This window comes from Falco punctatus (genome assembly GCF_963210335.1).
Source record: "Falco punctatus genome assembly, chromosome: 19".
NCBI lineage: Eukaryota > Metazoa > Chordata > Aves > Falconiformes > Falconidae > Falco > Falco punctatus.
The window spans coordinates 5,016,298-5,044,258 of NC_137599.1; the positions used below are offsets into that span (position 1 = coordinate 5,016,298).

At 54.4% G+C, this 27,961-nt stretch overlaps 1 protein-coding gene across 4 annotated transcripts; it reads left to right on the forward strand.

Annotated features, from left to right (window-relative positions):
* Positions 1–257: 257 nt before the first annotated feature.
* On the forward strand, positions 258–27,419 carry CRHR1 (corticotropin releasing hormone receptor 1). 4 transcript variants are annotated; one of them, XM_080369479.1, is made up of 13 exons: positions 258–376; positions 8,835–8,919; positions 17,768–17,887; positions 19,058–19,143; positions 20,249–20,355; positions 20,753–20,873; positions 21,140–21,293; positions 21,546–21,606; positions 22,477–22,549; positions 23,753–23,838; positions 25,587–25,722; positions 25,922–25,963; positions 27,134–27,419. In XM_080369479.1, the coding sequence occupies exons 1-13, from the start codon at positions 332–334 to the stop codon at positions 27,272–27,274; spliced, it is 1,257 nt and encodes a 418-aa protein (XP_080225605.1). In that variant the 5' UTR covers positions 258–331; the 3' UTR covers positions 27,275–27,419. The 4 variants fall into 4 exon arrangements, with proteins under 4 accessions (XP_080225605.1, XP_080225606.1, XP_080225604.1 ...); XM_080369480.1 differs by lacking the exon at positions 258–376 and having other exon boundaries at positions 8,838–17,887; positions 20,675–20,873; XM_080369478.1 differs by lacking the exon at positions 258–376 and having other exon boundaries at positions 8,838–17,887.
* The last annotated feature ends 542 nt before the right edge of the window (positions 27,420–27,961 follow it).

Sequence of the window (27,961 nt, forward strand, 5' to 3'; positions counted from 1 at the left end):
GAGGTGGAGGAAGGAAAAGGGGAGGAGGAAGAGGAGGAGGGAGGGAAAGGGGGAGTGGGAGGCTGGTGCGGAGGGATGTAGCCCATAGCCAGGCGAGCTGGAAGGTGGGAAGCCAAAGAAGCGGCTCCAAGGGAGGTTATAAAAGGCAGGAGCGGGTCGCTGAGCAAAAGGGAGGGCGAGAGGTGCCCACCTGCCACCACGCAGCTGCTGGCACCCGGACACGCTCCTTTGTGCGAAGCCCGGAGGATTTTCTCCCGACAGCAGGAGCCCAGCAGCAGTGGGGGCTGCGGCCAGCCATGCCCCAGGGAGCTGGGTGCAGTGGGAGTTAAGGATGGTGCCCAGCCTACGTCCTGTCCTCCTCCTCCTCCTCCTGCAGGTAAGATGTTTTTAAGTCCTCTTCTCTCAGCATGTCCCTTCTGCCTTCCTCCCCATCACCCCTCTGCATCCTGCACTGCTCCCCTTCTCCACAACGACTTTTCCATTTCTTTGAAGGAAGGGAAAAGTAAAAGGAGAAACCACTACACAAAGGGCCCTTGGGAGAATTCCTCCAGTCGAGCCATGGGGGTTTAGCAAGAGCTCATGGTGCCCAAAAACTAGAAGGGAGGGGACTGGAATCAGTGAAGGGATCATTAAAGGGAGGGAGACTTTGCAGGCAGGTCCTCACAAGTGCAGCCCAGCTCTCCCAGCAGTTCCCCACCTCGCACCTTCCAGTGAAACCAGCTGCCACCAGTTTCCCGTAGGCTGCTGGGAGGGGGCAGCCGTTCTGGGGGTGTGATGGATGGGGACAACACAAATGCAATGCTTAATTGTACCCACCTGCATTGATTTTCCAGAGAGACCTCTCCTTTTCCCCCCACCCACAAAGCACAAGACTTCCCTCTCTAAATTCCTCGCTGTGGAACTGTAGCCACCGCTAATTTTGCAGCTCTGCACAAAATGCAAATGCTTTGTCAGGAGCAATATTCCTCCTCCTGAGGGCTCATCAAGAAAGGAAATGTTCCCAGCCCAAAGCATATTTAAATCCCAAATGCTGGGGAAAAGAGGAGACAAAAAGGTTTCCACTGAAATCCTGAACATTTTTTGAACAAACCTATGCAGGCAGCTGAACACAATGATCAGGTTCTTGATTAAATCTCTGTGTCAAAGAGGGTTACAAGAAAAAATTTGCCTGGCTCTCTGCAAAATGCTGTCTCAGTGGCCCAGTTGTGACTGCAGAGTTAAAACAGCAGAAAAAGCAGCAGGTCAGCCCTCCCCGTTAGCACCCCTGCAGTTCGGTACCCACCGGCTGGTTTCTCACTGTGCACCACCGGCAGCGAGAGCAGTGAGGAGTACTTAGCTGCACCTTCGGGATGGGAAAGTACTCACCTAAGCAATGAGAAGAGCTGATACACCGGGTGACCTCCTTGCCAAGTTGGAGTTGCTTTTAGAAGCTCCCCTTCCGAGCAGCTGCCTTCTCCGCTGCCTGCACACCCCTCACCCTGCTGTATAGGAGCTCTTTTGCAGTTGTGTTCCCTGGTTCAGATTTTGTTTCATTCTGATGTAAGAAATGAAGGTGATGCAGGGCAGGACCTCTTCCCCCCAGCCCAGGTCCTCCTTGCCCAATATGTGGGGACACCATTGGCAAAGCTGCAGACCTGGTACAATAGGGGCAAGGTCTGAGATGGGGGGAGCCAAGCGAGCAAAAGAGCTCCTGATAGCTGCTGTGTGAGCAAAAAGTGGCCAAAAAAAAAAAGCCCAGAGGTGCTGAGACACACTTCCCATCCTCTGCTAAACCTCCACAGCCTCGGGGGTTTCCCTAGCCATCCCTAGGTGTTCCCCAAGGCTAGTCCCCTTATGAAGATGGGGGGACCAAATCCACAAAAAACTTCTGGAGTTTGAGAGCAACCCCCCCCCCCCCCCCCCCCCCCCCGCCCTGGTGCTGGGACCAGGAGGGGTCACAAAACCCAGCCCAAGCAAAGAGAAGTCTCTCCCAGCCAGGTCCAAAAAGAAACACCCCACCTACAAAACACCCCCTTGCAGTCAGGCTCTTTTTTCTTATAAATACATGCATTCAAAATTCAGACCCTTTTCCAGCATGATCCCAACCTTTTCCAGGGGACAGCATGGGCTGAAGGACCATGAAACTCCAGCCTTAAGTGAGCGCATCCCTGCAGCCAGCAATACCCACAGCAGCATCCAGCCTGCGAGTGCAGAGACCTGCAGCAGTACAGCTCCAACAGAGAGCTCAGCAGGGGTGACTCTCTCCTGCTTGGGCAAATTTTGCAGCCTGCAGATCCCTGGGCTGGCACAGTGGAGATGTTCCCCATGCATCTGGCCAGCAGCTCCAGTTTAGCATCAGTTTGTCCACCTTGCCTTGCTGGGTCGACATCCCTTGGGGGGTCAGACAAGACAGACTGGGAGACAGGCAGCCAAACTTGCTGCAGCATGCTCTCCAGCACGCTGCAAGACATTTCAAGAAACTAAACAAGTGGTTAAAAACAAACAGTTCAGCGGCAGCTTCGTCAGGAACTGATGACGCTTCTCAGGTTGATAAAACTGTTTGCAAAGGCATTTCATGAAAAAACAGACTTTGGTGCTGGGGGTGTGATAGTTTCCTTTCCCCCTTGCTCAGCCTCAGCAGCAATTAAGCCCCACAACCAGCCCCCTACCCCTTCCCTGCTCAAATCCTTGTGTCAGACGAAGAGGTGCGGTAGCAGGACACGCTGACCCTGGGGATCTCTTCCAGTCCTCGCTTTCCTTAAAAGCCAGAGTTGATTCAGTGTGTATGAAATCACCCCCGTGGTTTTGCAGCTCCAGTGGAGAAGTGAATGGAAATGGCACAGCCTGTTCCCGGAACAGCTGCTCTATCACCATAGGGTGAATATATAGAAATACAATGAGGATAGCCTGCACAGCCAGCAAAAGCCTGCCCTGAAATGTAGCTGTGCCTACCAGAAATCCTGCACAGGGCTGGCCCCGAAGTTTGTTGTGAGCGACGAGCTCAAGCTGAGGTCTGAGCCTGCAGCATTTGGGGAGGCTGCACCTGTGGTTTTGTCTTGGAGAACAGTATTTGGACTCAAAGGAAAGCACAAATCGTTAGCATGGGGTTCCCTCAACAAACAGACCCAAGAGCCATTGTCCAACGCTTGACAGCTGTCACTCATGAGCGGGTGGCTCTTTCTGAAGATGGTATAACATACCCAGAGGCCCATCTGTTGTTTTTCCTTTCTTCCCTAACTATATTTTGAGCTAATAGAAGAGACCCTCCTTCTCTGCAGTGTCCTTCTTTATTCAGTCACCCACCCACAAGCAATCGCCTCCTTTCAGGCAGCAGAGGGCAAAGGGTGTTGGTCTTTTGCAGATCACAGTCCCTCTTCCACCCTGACATCCCATAGTATTTGCCCTGACAAGGCAAAGGCAGATGCAGCTTTGGTGTGGCCAAGCTTTCCCCTGGTGTGAATGCAGATACACTGGAAGAAAATCATCGGTGAATTAAACTGTAGATGCTCAGCCCAGTGTATGACCCTAAAAAGGTGACGGGTGAAGGAGGGGGCTTGGGGCAGCCGAGGCGTGGGTCCCGGGGGACAGCCGTGGAAAAAAAATCTCCACCCCCAAAAGGAAAATATCTGTGAACGCACACAGGTCCCACACGTGCAATCTGCAAGAGTTTAATACAAGCACCTTAGAAAAAGAGCCCTCCCCCGTGCTGGTGTCCAGCGCTCCAGCTCTTCTGCAGCAGTTTTTGCTCTGGCTGATCTGGGTGCCATAGGAGCCGCCTCGATTCACACCCTGTCCCCTGCCCCGGCTTGTCTGTGCCTTTAGCTTCCGAGATCCAAATGCCGTTATTCTTTTTTTCACCTGTTCTCCAAAATCCATGCCCCTTTTGATAGATAAATGAAGTCAGAATTCTTTATGGCAAGCGAGAGAGACCCGAGCTTAATCCAGGAAAACCTTTAATTGCCCATAAATCAGGTTTTACAGGGCATTCATTTAGCCCTGATTGATATTCTTTTGTTAGGATCTGCATCCAGCACACTCAGAGACTCCAAACAGAATAAATACTCATACCCAAGCCTCTATCTACACACAATGGGGGCTGGCCCTCTAATATGGCTAAATTCATAAATTCACAGATTTTAATGCCAGATGGAGACGTTCTCACTGCCTGTTTCCCCCCCCCCTCCCAGTAACATCAGCCGCAGAAAATCCCCCCGTGGCTCTTGCTCTGAGCCTTGTTCTGCTGCCTGCGCTTTGCCTTGATGCCTTGATGCTAGCAGTGCTTCTGATGTGGCTTTGCATGAGAGCAAGTGGAGGAGCTACAGGGCGCTTGTTACCACAGCAGGGGTCTCAGAGGAACCATGAGCTCGGGGGTGGCAAAGCAGGTCAGTGCCAGGGCTAGGGCAGGGGGCTGCAGAGGGGAGGGTCCTTCATGGGCCAGGTGCTCCCTGGGGGTTTCATTCATGGCTCAGGCTGGGACAGGGCTTACCTAAGTGAGAGACTTCAAGGTGAACACGGTAAGAAGCTCATCACCTGCAGGAGACGGTGCCTGGATGTCCAAGGAGACAAGGGCAAAGGGATCCCCCAGAGCGCAGTGAAGGCAGGGGACAGGGAGGGCTGGGCAGCAGGGGCTGGGGGCACCGCGGCCACCTCCAGCCACATTTGAGGGGGCAGCTCTTTCGGCCAGGCTTTTCACGGCCACCTCCAGCCTACAGCTGCAGTGTCGGTGACACGTGCTGCTCCGTGCCCTCGCTTCCCGCACCGCTGATGTTGCTCTGCCATCTGAGGTTGGCATCCAGCTCTTTGAACATTCACTGTGTTTTACACCCAAAGTCTGGCACCTTTTCCTGCAGGCTCGGGGCCAAGAGCAGGCTAGATCCCAGCCTAATGCCCCTGGCAACCTCAGCAAAGGGCCAGAGCAGAGACCGTGCTCAGCCCATGTGTCCCACGAGGTCTTTCTTCTCCCACACCAAGTGTCGCAAGCCCAGCCAAGCCGGGGAGCAGAGCTGATGGGTAAGCAAGGTCCCTACAGCAAGGACAACTCCAGGGTGGTGGGTACTGACCCCCCTCCCGGGGAGGTCTCAGTGGCCATCACCACCCATCAGTCCTGCTGACCCCCTCCAGCTTTGTGCAAAGCCACTGGCTCACACTGCTTCACCCTGCTAATCGCTCTGCTCTCCAATTACAGCCCTGTCGGCAGTGGAAAACCCAAGCCCCATCTTAGATTGCTAATTAGGCTACGAGCCATCTATCTCACTGCTCAGCGCTGCCAGCCCTTCCTGCCACGCAGATCCGATCGTGTTTGAGGCAATAAGATATCAAGGGGGGACAAGCCTGTCTCTGGGTAGTACAGTGTGGGGGGTTGATGTTTGACTCAGATGTGAATATATTAATTAATATCCATGGATTGCTTTGGAGAGGGAAAGCACTGCAGGGGGACATTAATTCCTAATTGTTACTAATTGAATTTTGCTGCTAGGTCAGTGGCAGGTCACAGAGACTGACACCGTGTGTGTGCGCGTATGACTTTGCTGCTCACTGCTATACCAGCAGCGACACCCCCAGCCCCCTCGTGCTGAAGAGCTGATGCTGTCCCAGCCTGTCCCGCATCTCCTGGCCCAGGGGACCTGCCACTCTGTGCCCCTCGGCATAGGGAATGGCTCTGAAAAACCCAGTGGCATTGCATCAGGACATGGTTAGTGGGTCCAGATAGGAGCAACCTGCCCCACATGGCACAGCATGACCTGGGTGACCCTAGGCAGTGGTACTCAGTGCCTCAGTTTCCCCTCTGGGTCAGCATTGACAATGGGGGGTGGGGGACCCCGTCTGTCTCTGGTGTTTGCTGTGCGTGGGATGCAGTAAACGCTGGAGCAGCGTCAGGTTTTGGTGTCTGAGCCACGCAGTGAGGACTGCGGGGGGGCAGCTGATCCCGCTGCAGGAAACATGGGGGCAAAAGGAAGGAGCTTGCTGCTCCGTGGGGTCCCAGGTTAACCCAGCACCACCAGCATCTGCTGCCGTGCCTCCCCGTGGGTCAGACCGAGGTGTTCGCAGCCCCTGGAAGGCAGCTGGGCTGATGCTGAGGCAACAGCAGTGAAGCCTTTGGTGGCTCCTGACCAAGGAGAAGCTGCTGCCACTGTGGGGACCCCTGGGGCCCGTGCAGCTCCCAGCAGAACCATCATCCCCGTGGGAGCAACTCCCTGGGCTGACCGGGATCTCTATGCAAAGCAGTGACTTCTAGAAAAGCAGATTGCTTTTCTTTCCCATGCAGCTGAACACTCAGCTGAAGCTCTCCAGGATTTTGGCAGTCTGAGAGAGGTCGTGGAGGTGTTCTTCACTGCAGAGCATGATTTGCCATAGCCCGTGTCAAAGCACAGCCAGGAGGGCAGAGGGACACGGTCCCTCTCTGGCCCGAACACGACCCACCGCCGTTTTGGGGCTGTGGAGGTGTGCTTGGCTCCAGCCCGGCCAGGCTGGGACCTGCTGGGTGCCATGTGGCATCTTACGGCAGCGATGCTCTGGCAGGAGAAGCTCTTCAAGGACGGAGCTTTGACCTATTCTCTCTGCAAAGCCTGGGGAGGGGTTAAACTAAGCCGCAAAGGGCAAAACAGACCAGAGCCCAACCATCAGGGTACCACACCAGGATGCTTTTGGCTTGTGCAAATCCACCTGCAGCTGCCACCTTCCTCAGCTTACTCCCCTTGAGCTGGGGCTGACGGCAGTGGGAAAAAACCTCTGTCAAGAGCATCGGCCACATTGCAGTGAGACAAGACTCAGAGCCTGGTAAAAAAAGCTGTTGGGGTGTGTTGTGGTTTGGGGAACCTTTTTTTCCCCCCTTTCTTTCTTCCTTCTGTAGCTGTTTCAGCTCATTTCAGCCTGCAAAGAGCCAGAGACTGCACTCCATCCATGCCCCCCTCTAGCTGCAGCTTGGTCCATGGTGCTGCTCAGTGCCAAGACCTCTCCCTGTGTCTGGAAGGAGAACTGGCACTCCCAGGCTACAGCAGGCTGCAATTAGGAGAAACACATCCAATTAACACTTGAGAGCCTGTTCAGGTAGGCAAACCGCCCCAGTCCCTTTCAGGAGGAACCCTTGTGTCCCAGCTACCTGTGCAAAGAGCCACCAGGTCTGGTGGGCACCAGCCGCAGGCATCAATGCAGAGGGGAGCTGACCCCACTCCCCCTCGCTTACCCCATGGCTGGAGTTTGGGTGGTCTCAGCTTTCAGCAAAGAGACCCAGGAGGGTCCCGGCTCCCGCAGGAGCAGCACAGCAGGAGCTCCCTGCAGCACCCGCACTTGGGGCAGGGTTCTGCTGCCGGATCCCCTGTGCCATCTGGAGCAGTCATAACAAGGAAGTTATTCTCAGCTCCATTTATGTGTCTGCCTGACATCTCTCTTGCTGTCAAAACCAGCTTCCCCAGGCAGTAAATAGTTGTTTGGAAAAGAGCAAGTGGGTGCTGAGCTTGTCTCCATGTCTGAATAAATCCTGCTAATGCTTTGGTAAGGCACAGGAGATCGCTGGGTGTGCCAGCAAGAGCAGGCGGTGTTTGTACGACTAAAGGGGAGGAGGAGGATGGTCTCCTCCCCACGCAGAGCAGCTCTGAAGGTAACTGGCACTGGGGACGGGGCACCAGGCAGTAGGGACCAGCCTGGAGGTTGTTGTTCATTGCATTGGCTCAGCACAGGATAGCGTCCGAGCCCACCGCCCTGGGGAGCTGGGACCCTCCATGCACGCAGAGGAGGCTGCAGCCTTTGCTGACTCCAGGCTCAGGTCTGAGCATCCCGGGGATGTACGTGCCGGTCGTTCCAGGCACGGCTCCGCCATTCACTCAGCAGCGAGCCTTCCTCCAAGGGCTTTGGTCAGCCCTCGCAGGGCAGGCTTGGGCTGAGGGAAGTGGAATTCTGCTTCATCCACTGTTGGCGTCCATCCCCTGAGCAGAGGGGACCAGCCTGTGTCACCGTGTCACCTGCCTCTGAGCCGGAGGAGGACCTGGGCAGGTGCTCTGGTAGAAATCTGTGTGTTTTGCAAAACAGAAGGTCCCCTCCTTCCCCACCTGCCTCGCTAGTGAGCCTTGGGTCTAACAGCACCATCCCTCTGCCGTCTTCCACTTGCAATTGCCTTCCTGGGTTTTAGTTTCCCCAAACTCCTGCAAAGGCACAATAATTCCATAGCAGCTTTTCCAAAACAGCTTCCCATACAGATGGAGTTGATGGTTTTCCCTTGCAGTGGAGCTGCAGAACCGCCCAGGAGCTGCTCTGGAGAAGGGGTGGGATAGATCCTGGTCAGTGCAATGGGAATGTCAGTGTTTGCAGACAAGCCTCCCTCCTGGAAAAAAGTCTTTAGCCAGACCTGGTTGTCTGGGGATCAGATCTCCTTAAGGACATGCATTAACATCTTCCCACTGACAGCTTACAAGGCTGTGATTTTAGTAAGGTATTGAAAATCCGAGCATGGTGTCAGGCTCCTCATGTTTCCCTTGTGTGCTCTTGGGATGCAAAGAAGCTAAAACTAAAAGTGTTGATTGAACTGCTAAACAGCAGAAGCTCCTCGACCTGGCAGGGGCTGTGCAGGGCCACCTTGTGGGTTGCTGAGGGGGATATTTGGGGCAGGAGAGGATCGGTGGGTGGGAAACAGAGCAGAGAGCATCAGCCCTACAGCCGCAAGCTGGGTAAGCCCAGCTCCTCTGGGCTGGGAACCCATCCTGCAAACGGGTACCCATCCATCAGGCAGCTTTGGCATCCATCAAGACATGGACAAGTCCAGACCAGACCCACCACTGTCATGTCCAAGGAGGGACTGGGGGCTGGGGAAGCGGCACCTTGCACATGTAACCCTGCCTGTGGTCTGCTCTCTCCCTGCACAGGCGTTTCTCCTCTGGGATAGCCCAGTCGCAACCTCCATCCAAGAGCAGTACTGCGAGAGTCTGACGCCTGTCACCAACCACACCGGTGAGTGTCCTGTGCCCCCAGCCATCCCCAGGGGACCCCAGCAGCAGGGATGGCTGGAAGAGGGTTTTGTGGAGGGGGTCTCTTGGCTGATCCGCAGCTGCCCAGATCCTTTCTGGGGGGAGGTGGGGTGCGTGGAGGCTGTGCTGTAGCCCCGTGCGGGCTGCTGCAGCCTCTTTGCAGGGTGACAGTTGGGGCAGGTAAAAGGTGCAGAGCTCAGGAGAGCTAAAAATAGAGAAAATAAATGTCTGGTGGTCTGGGCTCAAGGGGGAGGTGGGCAAAGAGATATCTGCCTGGCTCTTACTCCTGCGCTGCCCATTCTGCGCCATGCCCAGGGACACCAGGACCTTTGTCCCCTGTGTGTCCCCCCCTCTGCAGTCCCCCTGCCCAGGGGTGACAACTGGAGGTTGTGACTTTCTGCAGAGACCACGTCAGCAGTGCAGTCTGGCCAGCCTGTGCTCAGGGCTCGGCCACCCTCCGTCCCCCAATGCTCCTAGATGTGTGCCATTGAGAACCTCGGGCCACCAGCCACGAGGAGCTTCTGGGGACGTGGCCATGGCCAGGGCTGGCTCAGCCGAGCTGGGTGAGACCAGCAGGGCCACGGGCAGCTCAGTCCTACTCAACACCCATACTGGAGTTTGCGTCTAACTGGGTCAAGCCCAAGATGTGTTTGTACCAAACCTGGCTTTTAGCCTACATTCAAGACGTGACTTGGGTGTCACTGCAGCAGTGACAGGTCTGGTTCAGGGACAGGCGTTAGGGGAGGAGGGAAAGGAGAGGAGCTCACAGGAGCAAGGAAAGAAGTCCTCCCCAGCTCAAGGATGCTGCAGAGTTCATTTTCCCAGGACTGAACGAAGACCAGAGCAGGCACCAGGCAATTGCCCTGCTTGCTCCCGTCCCTGCTGCTCAGAGCAGCTGCCTCCATCAGGGTGACGGATGGCCGCGGAGGCTCGGCGCTGATGGATGGCTGCCTGCCACCCGGCTCCCATTAACAGCAGCATTAAAAACTCCTTCTTGAAAAATTACAGCTTGGCACCAGCTGATTCAGTGCCTGGCTGAGGCCAGGCCACCACAGCCCTGCAAGGAGCATCCCCAGGGCATCCCCAGCGGGAGAAATGGAGGCAGAAAGCTGAGGGAGAGCAAGGTTGCCTGTGGAAATGGAAATGCCTGCGTGTCTCTGACCTGGCCATGGCGCAGACAAAAAACCTGGTCATCACTCATGTGCTTTGCTCCCTGAAGGTTTCATCACTCCGCTCGGCCAGGTGGCTGTCCTTGGCCACGTTAGGCTGTGATAAATGGCATTTGTTTTCTTCTTACTCGCCTCCCCTGCCACAATGTGTCCAGCGCTGTGGGCTCTGACCCACAGAAGCACCAGCCAAGCACCACAGGATCTTCTTGTGATGCACGGACCTGGTGGCATGACCCGGGGCAGCAGGCAGGTCCCAGAGCCTGCTCGTGCCCAGCTCATGGCCTTTGCAACCCACTGCTGGAACCTCCTGAGCCCAGGGGAGAGGGTAGAGAGTGGGCAGAATTTCTGCCATGGCTTTGCTGATGGGCATGCCCTGAAATTGCCGCTGCCCTCAAGCAGTGGGTGCTGCTTTCTGCTTCGCTCAGTAGGGATTTATTGGTGTGAATCCCAGCAGGATTTACTGCAGCTCAGTGCCCATCACCCTGGGACAAGGGAGCATGTCAGGCTTCAGATTTGCAAAATCCATGCATCCAACCTGCCATCCCTGAGTAATTCATTCATTTGGGATGGGGATGGTGCATGTGAGAGCCACTTCCAGCTTCACAAGGGGGCTTAGAACAAGAGGTAGACATGAAACTAATTGTCTTATGCCTGCTGCTTGGGAAGTGGAGCTCAGCACCAGCCTTCATCCTTGGAGTCCGTTTAAGCCCTGCCTGATTCAAGCAGCAATTCCTAGGGAGGGATATTTACAAACCTGAAAACTTTGTTTCAAGGCTATTTAACATGAAAGGTTGTTAGGATGACACTAATGAGAATTGCAGCGAGGCCATGAGACTTAATTTGTTAGTGTCTGCACAACCCCTGGGAAATGGCACATGCTGGTAACACAAGCCCAGTGGTCCTCTGGCACGCGGCTCAGCAGGGCATCAGTCGGATGCATGGAGGCGCCCTGCCTTGTGTGCAGCACCTCTCCTCCGAAAAACAGCCCAGCATGAGCTCTTCTCCCCTCTCTGCTCACCAATCCCTTCATTATTTAATCTCAGACTTTTTAATGAGGATGCACGGCTGGACAGGGGTATCGCCAGGGTGCCAGCACTCCCTGAGGCACATGCACTGAGCTGGAAAGGTCTCTGCTCACAACAGTGTGGTGGAGACAGGTCGGGGGGGATGCTTACCAGGCTCATGGGGTGCAGGCGTGGCAAGCAAACCCTCATCCTGGGATGAGCCCCACAGAGCTACCTTGTCCTGCCCTCTTATGAGCACGGATTTACCCATCTTCCTCTAAGCACACTGTCCCCGATGCCGGGCAATGTCCCTTGGCATTCAGGCTCCTGCACAGGCGTGATGGTCCAACCTGAGATTTTAGGTATGTGTCAAAAATACCTCTCGATGAGCCCCCACTTCTGGCCAGTGCTAGAACACGTGGGCAACCATGCACAACTGGCCACTCCACCAGAAAGGCTGCTTTCCTCAGTAGTGGTGAATATTTCCTCCTCCAGGCAGAAATCATATCAGGCTGGACTTGAGGTCAACGTGGTGCATCAGGAAAGTCAGGTCAGTGGCACCCTCAAACATCTGGAAGCCAAGAAATTCCCAGATGAGGCTTGCAAAAGAATGCAGCGAGGATGAGCATCCCTTGTGCGGGGTGCATAGGTGCTTGTCCCAAGGGCTCCCAGCCTACAGAATGCCTCAGACCGTGAATTTGTCTTCCTGATGATTTCAGCTCCCCGGGGTCTGTGCGCAGCTGCTTCTCGCCTTGCCCTGCCACGAAGCCGGTCAGGGAGCGACAAGGTCATTTCACCCATCAGGGCAAAGCATCCCCCTGCAGCTGCAGGACCGCTTCCCATCCCGGCACTTCCCTGGGGAAGGAAAGGGGAATCTGAGCAGATGGGAGAGCCTCTTCCTAATTAATAGATGAGGCTTTTTCCAAAGCAGCCCAGCAGAAAGCACTCAAGCAGAGCGAGCTCAGAGCACTTATGGGGTTGTTTTACATTCGTAGCACCCAAGCTTGGATCAGCCCAGGGAGTTGGCACCCAATTGCTAATAGCCCCAGCTGGTCCTGACTGCACGATCCACTTCTTTAAGCTGTTAAACCATTATCACAACAAATTGTTATCCTCAATCCTGTGTATGGGCTCAGGAGAGAGAGAGAGAGAGGAGCACAGCTGATTCTTTCCCAGGGAAGAAACCTTTCCTGCCACTGCAGGTTCACCTGAAGCAAAGGAAAATGACACCAAAGCTGTGCAGAACTGAATAGAAATGTCTTTTTTTTTTTTTTTTTTTTTTTTTACTGGAGGCTTTTCCAAGGAGGGGAAGGGAGCATAGCTTTGCATTTAAATAAAGCAAATCAACTTGGTCCAGATATAGCAAAAGCCTGTGGCTAAGAAGCACAGGCGAGCAGCAAGCGATGAGAGCATTTCCTTCATGGGCACTTTATCAGACAGGTTTGGAAACACGTTTCACAGCGGGTGACAGTTTGACCAAGAGACTTCCCACCTGCTCCAGCTCAGCTCCCCAGACCGCTGACACTGCTCCAGCAGCCCCTTCTCCTGCCACTGCTGTTTCATTCACTCACTGACTCCCCTGGGGAGATACTGGAATTTAAATTCATAAAGGTCAAATTAACAACATGGGCGCCTCTTTTCCCTTCAGCCTCGTTGGCATCTCTCCCATCAACACAGAAATACTAATAAAGGAGATGAGCAGGGGCTAAAGAGAAGCATTGAGCCCTGGCAGGGACTTGGCACTGAGGGAGAGTGGTGATACTGGGGCAGGTTTGGGAACCAAAACATGTGAACTCACCTATATGGAAAATCATAGCAGCTGAAGCGTACACTAGCATCGATAAAGCCATTCTTCCCCATCATCCAGGAAACAGGGATGTCAATAGAAACCTGCTTATATTCATAGATTTTATTGTAGCGGAGGAGGGAAGAAGGTGCTGAGGTTTTCTGGTAGAAAACAGTGTCCTGGCACATCTCAGCATGAGCAGCAGCTACAGCAGCTAAACTGTACTTTGGACTGGATGCAGTAAAACCGTTGCCAGCTACCCTGTTCAGCTGTAGCCAAACCAGAAGCCTTTGCTAGGAGAACTCTGCCGGTGAGGGATTACGCTGCTTCGCTCACCCACCAGCAAAACCCAGCCAAGAGCAGGGAATAAGCCTCTTCCTGCTGCCCTTGGTAATAATGCAACTCCAACCACCCCATGGGTCATACCATGAGAACGGGATGTGTCCCAGACCCGACCCACTACCTTATATATTCCATAACTACGTGTGCTCCACAGAACCGTACCTGGATCCATCTGAAGTGACGACACTGAGCAAGTGCATCAATACCAATGGCAGAAGCTAGGTTTGGTGCCTCTAATTTAGTCTTCTCCAGAAGAGCAGCAAAGACCCAAGGGGACAGTCAGTGATGGTCAATAACAACAAGCTGAAAATTCATTACAAGGACACTTTGCTATCATAACACTTAATTAGCCTGTGTAATTATTTTACATTGAGGATCATGGAACTGGAATGCTTGGGAGGATTGCTGGTGATGTTTTAAGGACTGGACTCTTACAAGGGTAAACAGAAACACCTAATGCCACCAAAAGCAGTGCTGGAGGTAGGGTGTGGACAAGGATCTGAGTATTCTGAGGCAACCACAGTTGCTCCCAGCCATATAGAGTGCCCAGCCCCAACTCAGGGCTTGCTTGTTGCAAGCAGCAACACCACTCCAGTTTCAACCCTGTGTTAACACAAATTGTCTCCCAGTGCCGTTTCCCTCAAGGTGTTACTCAAGCATTTGGCACCTGAGTGACTCCACAGCTGGGATGGAGCCACCCTTCCTTGGGCATCCCCCAAAGGCCCTGGCTTTGGGGCAATAAGGTGTGAAATGGTTCCTCCTGCTCCACCAGTGTGGTGGAGCTGCCTGGGAGGGACAAAGGACCTTCTGCACGCTGGCTGCAGGGATGGGATGAGATAACTGTGGTTGAGTAAGAGCTCAGGACAGGTAGAGATATGAGCTCACACCTTTCAGCTGTTACTCAGCTTCCTGAGACACCTTAGGTGAATAACCCCATCGCTCCCAACCACAGGAATGAGCCTGTGATTCAGATTCCCACCAGTGCTCCTGGCCCCTTTGCATTGCACAAGGAGAGAGAAGCTTCGCTCTTGGGGCAACTGTAGCATCACTGGGGGCACAGCAGCCAGCCGGGATGCTGCGCTGGTGCAGAGCTTTGCCCCGTGTGAGATGAGGACGTGTTTACCAGCACGGCGGTATCAGCACCACCTTTGGTTTAGTCCTCTTCACATCACCCTAGCAATGGTTTGACGGTACAGTAACACTTCAGACCTCCTGGCATTGGCTCAAGAGCACTGTGGCCACACGTCTGGTGGTGCTGGCCCAGGATAAACATGTTCCATCCTCTTTAAATTTGCTCAAAACCTCTTGGCAGATTAGCTGTGACTGGAGAGCTTTTCCCTGCCAGGCTTCACATGGCTGCGTGGCTTCAGCTTGGAGCCATCCCAGGGGCCTCCCAAGTGGTGGAAGCAGGCTGGAGGAGGATGTTTTGTATAAACAGGAGGGATATTGCTACAGCTATCCTGAGACAGTTATTGTGGTATAGTTGTCCCAGTGTAAGTCCCTGGACAGGTACTTTTTTTCTTCAGAAGAAAGCAAACGCTTTGTACGGCTCCAAAGCAGCACAACCCGAATGAAACGGCGCAAAGGGACTCGAGTGACTCCCCCAGTGCCACGTTCCCTGTCTTAAAGCAGGAGCGGCTCCTTCCTACCCCAAATGTCATGCTTCTGTGCAGGAGGGAGCCAAACCAGGGGTCTTGGTGCAGATAGGAAATTCATTGACCTTTCTTGCTGTAAAGCTGCAAAGACCAAAAGTGTCTGCGCAGCCAGCGGCGCTGAGGAAGCTGGAGCAGGCATCTGCAGAACCGGGAGAATAATCCCCCTGCAAATACAGATGGGCCGCAAAGCAGATATGAAAGCATTTAGCACTGATACATATAATTTCCATGCTAAATAGTGCTCTAAGTGCTGGAGGCTTCATGCCACTGGGGAACAGCTGGAGCACACTGTCATGCTGGGCAGAGGGATGTCGAAGCCCTCACCGCACTCATCGCCTTCGCTGTTTTACTTAACCCTTCCCCAGCAGGAGATTTTTTTTTTTCCCCCCGTGTGTGCTGGAGAGAGCAGAAAGAGCAGCATCTGCTTTCTTCAGCTTTTCTTCATCAAGGCGGTTCTCGGTGTGACCCCAGGAAAAATATTACAGCCCCCCACCAGGTTAAAAACTGACGGGACAGACCTCACAACGCTGCCTACCGTGGTGCTGGGGCAAAGCCTGCTGTGCACAGCGCGAGGTTCCAGGAGCCTGCCACAACCTGCTGCTCTGCTCATCCACGGCAGCCCCCAAGCCCAAATGTCACCCCACCCCACAATCCTGACCCACGGGACGAGGAGGGGACTGATCTCCTGGTGATGCTGCTCCACCTTTACCCTGCAGCCCTGCCACGGGGGGACTTGCAAGAGCCATCCACTCCTTTTGTCACCTGGTGGGCGTCCACCGGCGCTTTGATGGCAGGGCCAAGCAGCAGTAAATTAAGTTCCTTGGAGAAATGCGGAGATAATAAATCCAGGCTTGAGCAGATGTGTAGCAGAATGATGCCACCTTTATCTGACCACATCATTTCCTTGAATCTGTCTTGGGTTTGGTTCTTAATTGCATCGCTGTGGTTTTGTTTCACTGATGGAGAGGGTACGTTGCTACTGCTCTCTGGCTCTACTGACTTTTAATTACTGAGTCTTCCTGCTTGCCCCCCACCCCAAGCAGTCTGCTTCTGTGCCCCAGCACAGCATCTGGGACGTGGGAGGGAAACTGAGGCATGAGAAGACAGAGAGAAAATGGAGTTTGTGCGCAGCCCCACTGGACACAGGGAGGGTTTTCAAGGACTGCATGAGCTACTCTGGGCTTTGGGACTGTGCAAACCCCATTTTTCTGTGCTGGGTTATTCCAAGTGAAGCTTTTCCTGCTCCAGATATTCAAGCAACATCTCACATGGGTGAATTCCCAGGTGGCTAACAGGGAGAGCGCTTGCAACATAACTTTGTCCTCAGTTGAAGCAATTCCCTGTTGTCTTTTCCCTACCTGGATAAATACTATCATAAATTTTTATACAGGCACTTAATTTTCTGTGACCCTCTATTTCTCTGTCAGATTTGGGTCAAAACAACTAAGGAGCTCAACAAACACTAATGGATGCAGATACGCATAGACACACACACTACGCGTGATTAAATGCACCTTGTTTCCTAAGAAAGACAAGCTTAAACCAGTTAACTGAAAGTGAAGGTTGCTGCAGCAACCATACACATTAGCAAACCTAAAAGCAAAGGTCACCATTAAAATTAATTTCTCACCACAAGCTATGGAAGGCAGAAGGTAATGCTCACCATGCTCTGATGCTTCCCCAGCTCACGTGCTTGGAAATTGTTTTCCCTTGCAAAGACTCTTGAGGAAAACCCTCCTTTCCTTCGCACGGAAAATTTGCTCTGAGAACATCCCAAGAAACCAAGGTCCTAATTTTTCAGATAACCAATGAAAACAGATATTCCTCCATGAAAACCTTCATCATATTAATAAAACAGTATTTTGCTTGGTCACTCTTTAGCCAGCTCTATCCATTGGAAGTTCTGGGAAAGTCATTCAAATAATCGGGTCTGGGTGGAGAAAAAACGCTGCGTTTACACCCCCAGAGCTGTGAATTGGGGTGTTTTGTCTCAGAAATGGCAACGCCTGCCTCTGCCCTGACAGCACACGCGTTGCTGGTACCCAGGAGTGGTTTGCACTGAATTCTGCCCCTGCCAGGCTCTGCTGCCCATCTGCCTGCTGCTTGTCAAGGATTGTGTTCTGTGGATATTACAGCCGTTCTGCTTCCAACCTCACTTTGAAATGTAGCTAGGACATATTTAGCTACAGTACATGTTGTTCTAAATATATACAAATTATACATAAAAAAGCCTGCAATCTGGCCTACCTAATGCCTACGTTAGCATACTTGTGTAGCTGGGAAAAGCACACAAGTCCTGCTTGAAATCTGAAATAGCAGCAGCAGACTTGGAGTTTTCTTCCTGGGAAAGGCTGGAAGAGACCAACAGGAACAGCTAGGAAGGAGCTCCTGCAGCCAGGAGGTGTGAGAGAATTGGAGGGGCCCTAAGGAGCATCCCACCAGCACCAGGCTGCAGTCTCCACGAGAAAAGGGAATATCTAGCTTATTGCTGGCTGTTGTGGGGCTGGATGCCAAAGCCATGGTTGAAGAAAGGAGCAGGGCTGGAAGACCAGAGGCAGGGAACTCCAAGCTGACTTGGGAAGCCAGGACAGAAAACCAGGTTTGTGCCAGAGCTGAGCTTACTACAGGGGCTCAGACAGGTCCAGGGCAATAGTCATGGCCAGGATGGATCAACCAGCCCTTGGGGAACCTTGGCACAGACCCCATTTGGTGTCTGCCATGAGGGTCTCTGGGGGGGCCGAGCTTGCAACAACCCATCAGCTCAGCCAGGACCACAGCTCCAGCTCTCCTGGCAGACCTTGGCCCTTCAACAGCCTGGAGGTGGCTCATGGTGGCCCACAGACCACCACTAACCCTCCACCCTTTTTCCCTGCAGGTCCCCAGTGCAACGCCTCGGTAGACCTGATCGGCACGTGTTGGCCCCGGAGCGCGGTGGGACAGCTGGTAGCTCGCCCCTGCCCCGAGTACTTCTATGGCGTGCGGTACAACACCACGAGTAAGATGACCAGCGCTGGTGGGCACACGGTGGGCAAAGGGTGGGGGAGTTCAGCCAGCCATGTGCATCAGGGGCTGTGGGGGCATGAGTACAGAGCCCCCCGGGGGCTCTGTGGGATCCATCAGCCAAAAAAGAAAAAAGCCCACCCTTGTATCCCGAATTTCAGGGAGGGAGGTTTCACAGCAGCAGCTTTACAAGCAGGTCCTCCTGGACATGCCCCTGCGAAGGGGGACAGGGCTGGTGTCCCCATCTTGGGGACAGGGGGAGAGGTGGCAACCCCAGCTGAGCAGGGACTGGGGGACCTCGTGGCTCGTCCCCTCCCGGCACGGGTGGCTGCATTGTCACTGCCAATGATGTGCTGGGAGCTGGGGACAAAGTGAAGACATCTGAAAAGTGCCCAGAGCCATTCCTAGCACATGGCTGAGTTTCTGACCACCCAAGTGCTGCTTTTGATGAAAGAAACATCTTGCTTCCTGCAGAAAACATCTATTTCTCTCTCCGACACTTTCTTTGCAGCAGTGGAAGATCGCATGCATGCAGCTCTTTCTTTGTGGGACTTCTTATGCCGTTGCACGAGTCTCTTTGCATTAATCCATACTTCTGCCTGCCTAAGAGCCATTGCCATCCCTGTCCCATCCCATCACCCTGATGAGGCTCATGGTCTCTCCTGTTAATAGCAGAAACCCAGCATCGTCCCAGTGCTGGCATCACCCCACTGTTGACGTTAATCGGATACTGCCCCGGGGCTGCTGTGGCTGTTCCTTCCCAAACAGCCTTACCACTCACCATCCTGGCTGGGAGGCAAAAAAAGCTCCTAATGCAGGGAGAGAAGTGAGAACTTCATGCTGCCACTGCAGCAGCGCTAGCAGGGTGGCACGTGATGGCTTGAGCAAACAGCACAGAGGAGGGGAAAAGGAGAGTGGAACTAGTGCTGCTCCCGCTGCATCTCGGCAGTGGGAGGTGTCGGGGTCCCCCAGTGCCAAGGGGCAGAGCTGGTGCAGACCCAAAGCCCTTGAGTGGGTCTGAAATGGTCCAAGGGCTTTGGTTCTGCAGTTGCAACCTGAGCTGGCTTCAAAAGAAAAGATGCCACTGGTTTGATGCCAGTGACACCTGACTAGTGACAGCCACCAGGTGGTCACATCTTTGTGCGACGGACACACTCTCTTTCAGATAATGGCTACAGGGAATGCCTCGCTAACGGGAGCTGGGCAGCGCGGGTCAACTATTCCCAGTGCCAGGAGATCCTCAGCGAAGAGGTAGGACTTTGGTAGTCCCTTGGCTGGGCTCTTGGGGGAGGGTGAGGGACAGACAATGGAGTTTTGAAGAACAACAGCACCCAGGAATAGCCCAAGGGAGCTGTGGGCTGTGGCAGCACCCCAGATAAAAGGTGGCATGCAGTATATGTGACACACACCTTTCTGGATTTGCATTTTTATTCCCTGCCAAAGTTAAAGCCATGCCCGTTTCCATCCCTGTTAAAAATCCAAGAGGATTTGCAGTGTCAGGTCTCCTGGTCCCAGGGCTGCTGGGTGCAGATCAGCGTGCCCTCCAGCCCCACCAGCCTCCCCCAGCCCCACCAGCCTCCCCCAGCCCCACCAGCCTCCCCCAGCCCCAAGCTCTCAGTGTAAACCCCAACCCTCCCTGTCAGCAATGAAATAAAGGAGATGTTTAGGAAGCTGAAAGGGATAAAAAAAATGGAGAACAAGAATTATAAGCCCCTGAGTAGGTCAAGCCCCCCCTCAGAGCAGAGGAGAAGAGATATGGGCTGTTCATTTGCAGCTGATACCACCTCTGGTATTTAAGATGCTGATATCTCTTGCCAGGAACGGTTTTCTCACTCAGTTAATTGCTAATTCACAGGTTGGATGAGTGCCTAACAGCAGGAGCAATCAATTAATTCAATTATCACTCACACCTTCCTGAGATCCCCTGCTCCCTCTGCCCAAATTCATCCCAGCCTCTCGGCTGCCCTCAGGGCAACTGGGAATGAACCGAGACACCAGATGCCACGTTGCCAGTGAGCTGGACCAGATACAGCAGGGTTTCCCCAGATGGTGGGCTGGGGATGTCCCGTGCTGAGCAGGGCTGATGTAGGGGCAGCAGCAGTGAGCTGCCCTGGCACGGGTAGGATGTGAAATGCTTGAGCCCTTTGCCAGGGCCAGGCTGATGCCTCTCCTGCCCACGTTAGCCCCATCCAACCAGCCCCGTCCCCTTCCAGCCCTTCTCCACTGCCCTGCACCAGGTGGGCTCCAGTTGCTTTCTGAAAAAGGACCCAGCATCTGCAGTGGGGCTCCCAGAGGTGACGGGTTTGTGGTGGTACCCAGGGCTGCTGCTGACCCCCTTCCCATCTCCCCCCACCAGAAGAAGAGCAAGCTGCACTACCACATCGCTGTCATCATCAACTACCTGGGGCACTGTGTCTCGCTGGGGGCCCTCCTCGTGGCCTTCGTCCTCTTCATGCGCCTGCGGTGAGTGACCCGACCCGCTGCCATGTTCCTGCTGGGGGGGGTGAGCCTAGAGACATCACCCCCACAGGCTGGGGGTGGACCCAGCCCCTGTCTTTTGCCATATCCTCCCCCATGGCTGTTGCTCTCCAGTCTGGAGGGATCATGTCTATCTCAGGGTTATTTTCCTCCTGTTCCTCTTTTGAAACACTCTGTTATGGATGCAGTGGGTCCTCCTTGGTGCCTTCCACCTCCTGGTCTTGATCCTGCCCACCTTACCCAGGGCACAGCCCCAGCAGCTTACCCCTGGGGTCCCAGCAAAGACAGGCAGCTCCACAAACAGCCGTGTCCCCCAGCCCACGTGTGACTGGCCCCCAGCCACCCACCATGCTCTGATGGTCCCTTGTCCCCCCCTCCCCAGGAGCATCCGGTGCCTGAGGAACATCATCCACTGGAACCTGATCACAGCCTTCATCCTACGCAATGCCACGTGGTTCGTGGTGCAGCTCACCATGAACCCGGAGGTGCACGAGAGCAATGTGGTAGGTGCAGCTTTGCCAGGCAGGCAGTCGGAGCCCACCCCGAGTGGCTGGGGTGTGTGGGGAGCTTGAGGATCCTAAAGATGAGGCCATAAAAGCAGCTTGAGGGGCCAAACAGGGCTTCCTGGTGGCTGCAGGACAACTCAGGCTTGTGAGAATCATGGGTTCAGTTGCTGTGCTGGGGTCTGTGCTGCTCTGTGCATGTTTCACCACTGTAACACAGAGCTCCTCTCTTCAGCCTCCATGTCTCCTCCTAACCCTCTTGGCAGGTCTGGTGCCGCCTGGTCACTGCTGCATACAATTACTTCCATGTCACCAACTTCTTCTGGATGTTCGGTGAGGGCTGCTACCTGCACACGGCCATCGTGCTCACCTACTCCACGGACAAGCTCCGCAAGTGGATGTTCATCTGCATCGGCTGGTGTAAGTGCCAGGACGTACCCTTCACCCACCGGGTGTGCAGGGGTCGAGTGATGGGTGATGCCCACCTCCCTCTTCTGCTCCAGCTCTTCTTTCACCCAAATATCTGCAAAAAGGTTGCTGGGAGCAGGAGATGGGATTTGCATGGTCAATTCATCTCACTCGATGGTTTATCCTCTGTGAGAGAATCCCTGTTACAGCACAGTTTGGTGGCAATGTTGCACCCCTGAGATTCACCTGCGTGTTCCTCTGCAGGTATCCCCTTTCCCATCATCGTCGCCTGGGCCATCGGGAAGCTGTACTACGACAACGAGAAGTGAGCCTGATTGCTCTCATTCCCCTTCTCCTTCCTGTCCCAGCTCCCCAGGGATCAGTCGTGCCAGGGGCTGCAGCAGGCACGGATCCTGCCTGGAAGGGCTGGCACAAGGCAGGGTACATGGAAAGGGTGGGAGGCAAAAAAGGTAATATTATTCTGTTCTTTCCTTTATCCCACCTTCAGGCTCTCTGCCGCCCTGCCTGCAGCTGCCTGCTGCTGCGTTCTTCTCTTCAAAGGGCAAATGAGATGTTTAAGGGGGAAAAGGCAAGATTAAGCCCGAGCTCCTACAACATGTTTGCTAAATGGAGCTGGGATTTAATCTATGGGCAGAGGTACAAAACACCGCCACCTGAGCCATTTTCACAGGGACTTGCTAATGGAGGTCTTAACAGACACCTGAGAGTTCGTCGGGCGGGCTGGGAAGTTCAGAGGAGACCCATTTGGATGAGCGGCAGCTCGTCTTGTTTTCCAGGGCAAGTTTTGTCTCCTGACTTCAGCAGCCCTGCGCTACGTGCAGGCATGGCACCGATTTAACAGAGCCCGACAAGGTGCTCCCAGGACACGGGTACACGTGTGGGAGCTCCCGTGGGATTTGCTGGGGTCAGAGCCGGCCCAGACCTGTGTGCCTGTGAGGTTGTCCCTGCCCATTCTACAGTAACCAGCTCCACATCCTCATGGAGCCCATGAACACCCTCATGCGCCTCCATATACCGCGTTCCTGGGCTACAGCAGTTGAAGCTGTAGTGCTTTCACCCCATGGACAGTGACTTACAGAGAGTGTGCGAGGGCAGGAGTAAATCCAGGTTGCTCACGCTGCAGGTTTGTCCCCGACATGGCTTGTCACTGACACCGCTTGTCCTTGCCTCGCAGGTGCTGGTTTGGGAAGCGAGCGGGAATTTATACCGACTACATTTACCAAGGCCCCATGATCCTGGTGCTGCTGGTAAGAGGAAAGCGCCCTGCTCGCTAAATCCCCTCTAAATATGGGGTCCTTCCCCCTCACGTGGGATGCAGCTGCTCCCAAACAGGGTCTTGCCCCCTTCCTGAGCTTCTCCCTGCTGCTGGCAGTTACACAGCCCCACAGCAGTGATGCCGCTCGGCCTGCAAGCCCGGCTCCCCTCGCCCAAACTTCACCAGTTTGGGCACCTAACTCCTGATGGGAAATAGCGGGCACGGATCCTGCCGGCTTGGGGTGGACTAGAAAGTCCTCGGATAGGGATGCTCCCATTGGCAGACTCCCACGTGTGCCAGTAAGTCCTTCCATCCCTGCCCTGGCAGGGTGCTTTGGGTGCTTTGGGTGCAGGTTGGTGCTTTGGGTGCAGGTTGGTGCTTTGGGTGCAGGTTGGTGCTTTGCCAAGCATTCGCAGCAGCCTGGGGACCTCAGCTCCATTCCCTGATCCACATCACATCTCTCCTGTCCCTTGGCTAAGCAGTGATGCTTGAACCAGGGCTTATAGGGAGCATAATTTGCCGGGGCTTTGCCCTTTTGGGAAGGGACAAAGAGCAGCAGTGGCAAGCCACACGCAGTAGTGGCAGGGGTCCAACCTGTGTTGGCAGGGGGAAAGCCACGCACGAGGTCCCACAGCATTCCCTCCCTCCTTGCCCAATGCTGAGAAAACCCAAAGGAGGGCTAATCACCAGCACCAAACGGCCTCGCTGAATAATTGAGCGTCTTCTCATTTCCCAGCCCATCAGGTAGCCCGGCCACTTCTAATCTGTGTCAATTGTGCTCCGCTCCCAGTGCCGCCTTCCTGTGCCCTCATTAGCAGTTCGGCAGCCGGGAGAGCGGCCAAGCAGCTCCTTGCTGCGACGGCAGCCATTCTCCCCAAATCCCTTTGGCTGCCTTCTATTCCTCCTCCCCTTCCAATTTTTTTCACCTTCAGCCCTTCCTTTAATGTTTGCCCTTCTTTGCTCACCTCCTGGCGTGCCCTACTGCCCCTCTCCCTTGAAAACACTCCTAAATGCTATTGCTAAAGTGCTTTAAAAACGATAAACGCAGATGCCCTGATCCAGTGCGTGGAAGGCAGCAGGTCAGGGTCAAGAGGGAACGTTCCCATTCCCCCTGGCACAGCCCGTTCCCTCCGCTGCGGCAATGGGAGGAAAGGCTGGGGGAGCAGACACTGACCAGGTGCCCCTTTCCTTCGAGATCAACTTTATCTTTCTGTTCAACATCGTCCGAATCCTCATGACAAAGCTCCGGGCTTCAACCACGTCAGAGACAATCCAGTACAGGTAAGAGCGTGATGACCCTGCAGAAAGCAGATCTAGAAACTTCCTTAGCATGGTTACAGGGGACAGGGACAGCCCCGTCAGCCGAATGTCAAGGGGGTGGGAGCATGGAGAGACAGCGAAGAGCACCTCAAATGCTTTTCGGAGGCATGTGGCTATTGCATCTGGTTCAAAAATCCTGGACAGTGAGAGCTTTGTGACGGAGAACGTGGATGGTTGGATCTGCCATTGAAGGCAGCCGCTGGGAGCAGAGTCCCTTGGCAAAAGCCCGTTGTGGTGGGACCCGAGCAGCTGCCCGGGCTCGGAGCTGCAAACCCTGGCACAGAGGTGAGAACTGGACCACACTTGGCAGCAAAGCAAAGGCTGAGGAAGGAGGAATGAATCGATGCCACCCAAACACCTCCTCACAAGGAGAAGGAAGCTCTCCCAGCAGCACAGGGCAGGAAAGTTTAACCCTTCCCTGCTGGGGAATATTTTGCAGACAGCTTGGGAGGTGAACAGTCAGAGCAGCCATCTGAAGTACCCAGAACAGGAGAAGACACCTTGGTCTTCCTCAATGCTCCTCTCTGGATTGCTTTCTGGGCAGGAATCAGGGAATCGTACTGTAAAAGAAGCAGGTTTGGGGTTGAGGGTGGCTTTTTCAGCTGAGAATGGAAAAATTTGGATGCTGTCATTGGGAAATGCCAGCTTCCCTCATCTGGGAGTATTGAGCTGGGATGAAGGATTCAGCTTGGGGTGAGCAAAGATCAAGGCTATTGAAATAGGCTGCTTGGCCTCAGCAGTTCTGAGAGACTTTTGGGTTTCCAGCATTTGCCTGATTTTGGCAGGGAACGTTTTTCACCCTTGGGCAGAACATTTTCATTTCCCATAAACATTTTGTGGGACAGAAAAAACTTACAAACTGTTCAGTCATGCTTAAACTAGACGAGGGACAGCCCTGGAGGGCTCCTGCTCACCTTAGGCGATGGCTTTTGGTGAAAAGCTGATGGATCCCCTGCTACATGGCTGCTCCCCTGGAGAAGTGCACCGGTGCATGTGCTGTCCCATAGTTTGACAGCCTGAAGATGCTCATGTCCTCAGTTAATTCCCAGCTCCTCTGTGCCATCTGCCAGTTTGTGTCAGTGGCTGTGGTTCTCCTCCAGGCCAGCAATGCAGGACAGGTCCCAGGCCCCATCCCTGCCCAGCCCAGCCCTGCCAGGGATGACTTTTCCTGTGTTCAGCTAATGTTGGAATTTGTCCATTACCAGGATCTTTAAGCAAAATTTCTTGTCCCTTAATCCAAAGGAATGAGATGCCAAGCCCAAATCCTTCCCTCACTCTTGCACCAGCAATATTACTTTCCACAAACTGCACTTGTAATCTTATCAAGAAAAAGATATCAAATTAATTAGCTGAGTTTTCCAGAAACCCATATTGAAGGGTGTGAATTATTTTACCCCCCTTAATTCCTTTTAAATTGAGCCTTAGATCAGCCAAGTAATCATTTCACGCCAGCTCAAGGTCAAGCCTTCGCTACCCACTGCCCTTTTGTGGATGGAGAAGCCACAGAAGGTGCCCAGTGCTCACACCAGCCCGGTCACTTGGGGATCACTTTGGAAAACAGCTCAGCTCTGCTCTGTCCTCCCCCGGTCACTGGTTTGCCCAGATCCAACCAGTCCCATCCCAGCCGTGCTGGTGCTGGGGGTGGGATGGGGAGAGTCCTGGTGCCCAGGGCTATGTTGCGGCAGCTCAGGTCCATGTTCTCTCCCCAGGAAAGCAGTCAAGGCCACGCTGGTGCTGCTGCCCTTGCTGGGAATCACCTACATGCTGTTCTTTGTCAACCCGGGGGAGGATGAGATCTCCAGGATTGTCTTCATCTACTTCAACTCCTTTCTGGAGTCCTTCCAGGTATGGTCCTCAGCACCAGTCCCCGTCCCAGTTCCCCCACCAAGAGGTGTGGAGGAGCCTGTCCTGGCTGATGCCTTGCCCTGCTTCTGCCCCCTCCCAAAACCAGACAGCCCCAAACCCTGGGGTTGCTCCAAAGCCTCTGAGCCTGGGGTGCCTGCTGGCTGGAGCTCCACAGTGACTCCAGCTTGTCTCCTTGCAGGGCTTCTTCGTCTCTGTCTTCTACTGCTTCTTGAACAGCGAGGTGAGCACTGGGGGCTGGGGGGTCTATACTCTTCCTTGCAGGCAGATCCAAGCCCCTGCACAGGGCTTGGAGGGTGCTGGCACCCAGTTCCCCAGCTGAAGGATTTTGCTGGTCAGCGTTGGTGCTTTACCTCTGGCTCCAGGGATACCTGCAGCCCGAGACTGTGCCCAGAGGGGAATGGACACTGGCAGTCTCCTCCTCTGGAGGAGGGAAATCCACCCCCAAGAACAGCTGCTTTAGGGGTGCATCTGTGTGGCTCGGTGCAGCAGAAGAGCCAGGGGTCCCCCCATCCCTGGGAAATCCTTCTCCAAGGCAATCCCCATAAACATGTGGGTACCTGGCACATGGGCAAGGGCACCTCCCAGGGTCCGACCCAAAACCCAGACAGCAGAAAGCAAAGGAGGTGAGAGCAGAGGCCAGTTATTTGGGCAGCTCTTTCCTCTGCCTCCTACCAAATGCTCTTGCACCATTGCTGGCTCAGGAGAGTTTGCTCCAGGCAAGCTTGCTTTGTTACCAAATAGTATACAATTGATGCAGGAGGAAAAGGGGTGGGACCAGGGCTGTCACACCATGCAATTCATGCTCTGTCATCTCTCAGTTCCAGCTGGGCTGGTGACAGATTTTGGTGTTCACCCAACTGCACCATCCAGCACCCATCTCCCAGGGCCATCCCACGCTGCAGCCGATGAAAAGGCATTTCTTCACTATTTACCTGCCATACAAAGCACGTGGGCTGTTGTAGGGCAGAATTAACATTGAAGAAATGCCACTAGTATGAACCAGACAAGCCATAAAACTTTCCCAACCGTTGCTCAAACCGCTCTTAGCCCCTTGCAGCATCCGATGCAGCGGGTGAGGTGCTGGCTTCCCTGCAGAGCCCCCGCTCAGATTTACTTCTTCTTTTAATTTCCATTTTGTGCTCAAAGGCACCATCAGTTGGGTTCATCTCTCTTCACAACTGCAAGGGCTGCGTTTCACAGGCACCACATCAAACAAGGCTGGGTGTCCCCGGAGGTGACAGGGGCTCCCAGGACCCTCCCTGCCCCCAGGGAACTTTGCAGGGGTTTGATAGCATTTTTGGTTGAAAGACTGGGGATGGCCGATGCCCCTGGACAGGTTCAGAGAGCTGTGTGGTGACTTAATGTCCCCTTCTCTGTCTCACTCCCCCAGGTCCGATCAGCCGTACGGAAGCGGTGGCACCGATGGCAGGACAAACATTCCATCCGCGCCCGCGTGGCTCGGGCCATGTCCATCCCCACCTCCCCGACCCGCGTCAGCTTCCACAGCATCAAGCAGTCCACGGCTGTCTGAGCGGGGAGGGAGCTGCCGTACGGGGTGGGGGAGCTGGCGTCCCCACTGCATGGGACCCCTGCCACGGAGCAGCACAGGGGCCAGGTCCTGCCTGCACCCACTGGTCTTGCAGAGGGCACGCCAGCTCGCTGCGGATATGGGAAACCCGGCAGAAGCTCCTGTCCCCCTTGCTGGGGCAGCCCTGTGGGTCAGGACAGCTGGGGTGCTGCTTTGTCATCTCCCTGGCAGCGCTGTGACCTGCTGGGGTGGCAGAAGGAGCCAGGACAGCCCAGAGAGGTTGCAGCAGCCTCCCTGCCTGCTTCCATCCTGGGCATGATGCCCCACGTCCCATCACTGCCTCTCTTGAGTTTGTCACTGCTTTGAGGTGACAGGACACTAGGACATTGCTGGGACAGTTTATGGGGCTAATCCCTTGGGAAGCTGGGTCAGCCTTCCAGTGAGTGCATGATGGGGTGGCAAACCCTCTGGGTCGATGAGGGATGGATGAAGAGCCCCTGGACTGATTTCAGATGTTGCTTTATGTGGCTGTGTTTTTGTACCACTGGGGTTCTTTGAGCCCTTCCAGCCCTTCCCCTGCCCCTTGCTGCGTCCCTGGGATGTCCCGTAACTGCCGCTTGGTCTGACCAGGTCATTTCTCATCTCAACACCGAGGATGTGAGGCAGAGTAATGGGGTGGGAGAGGGGACG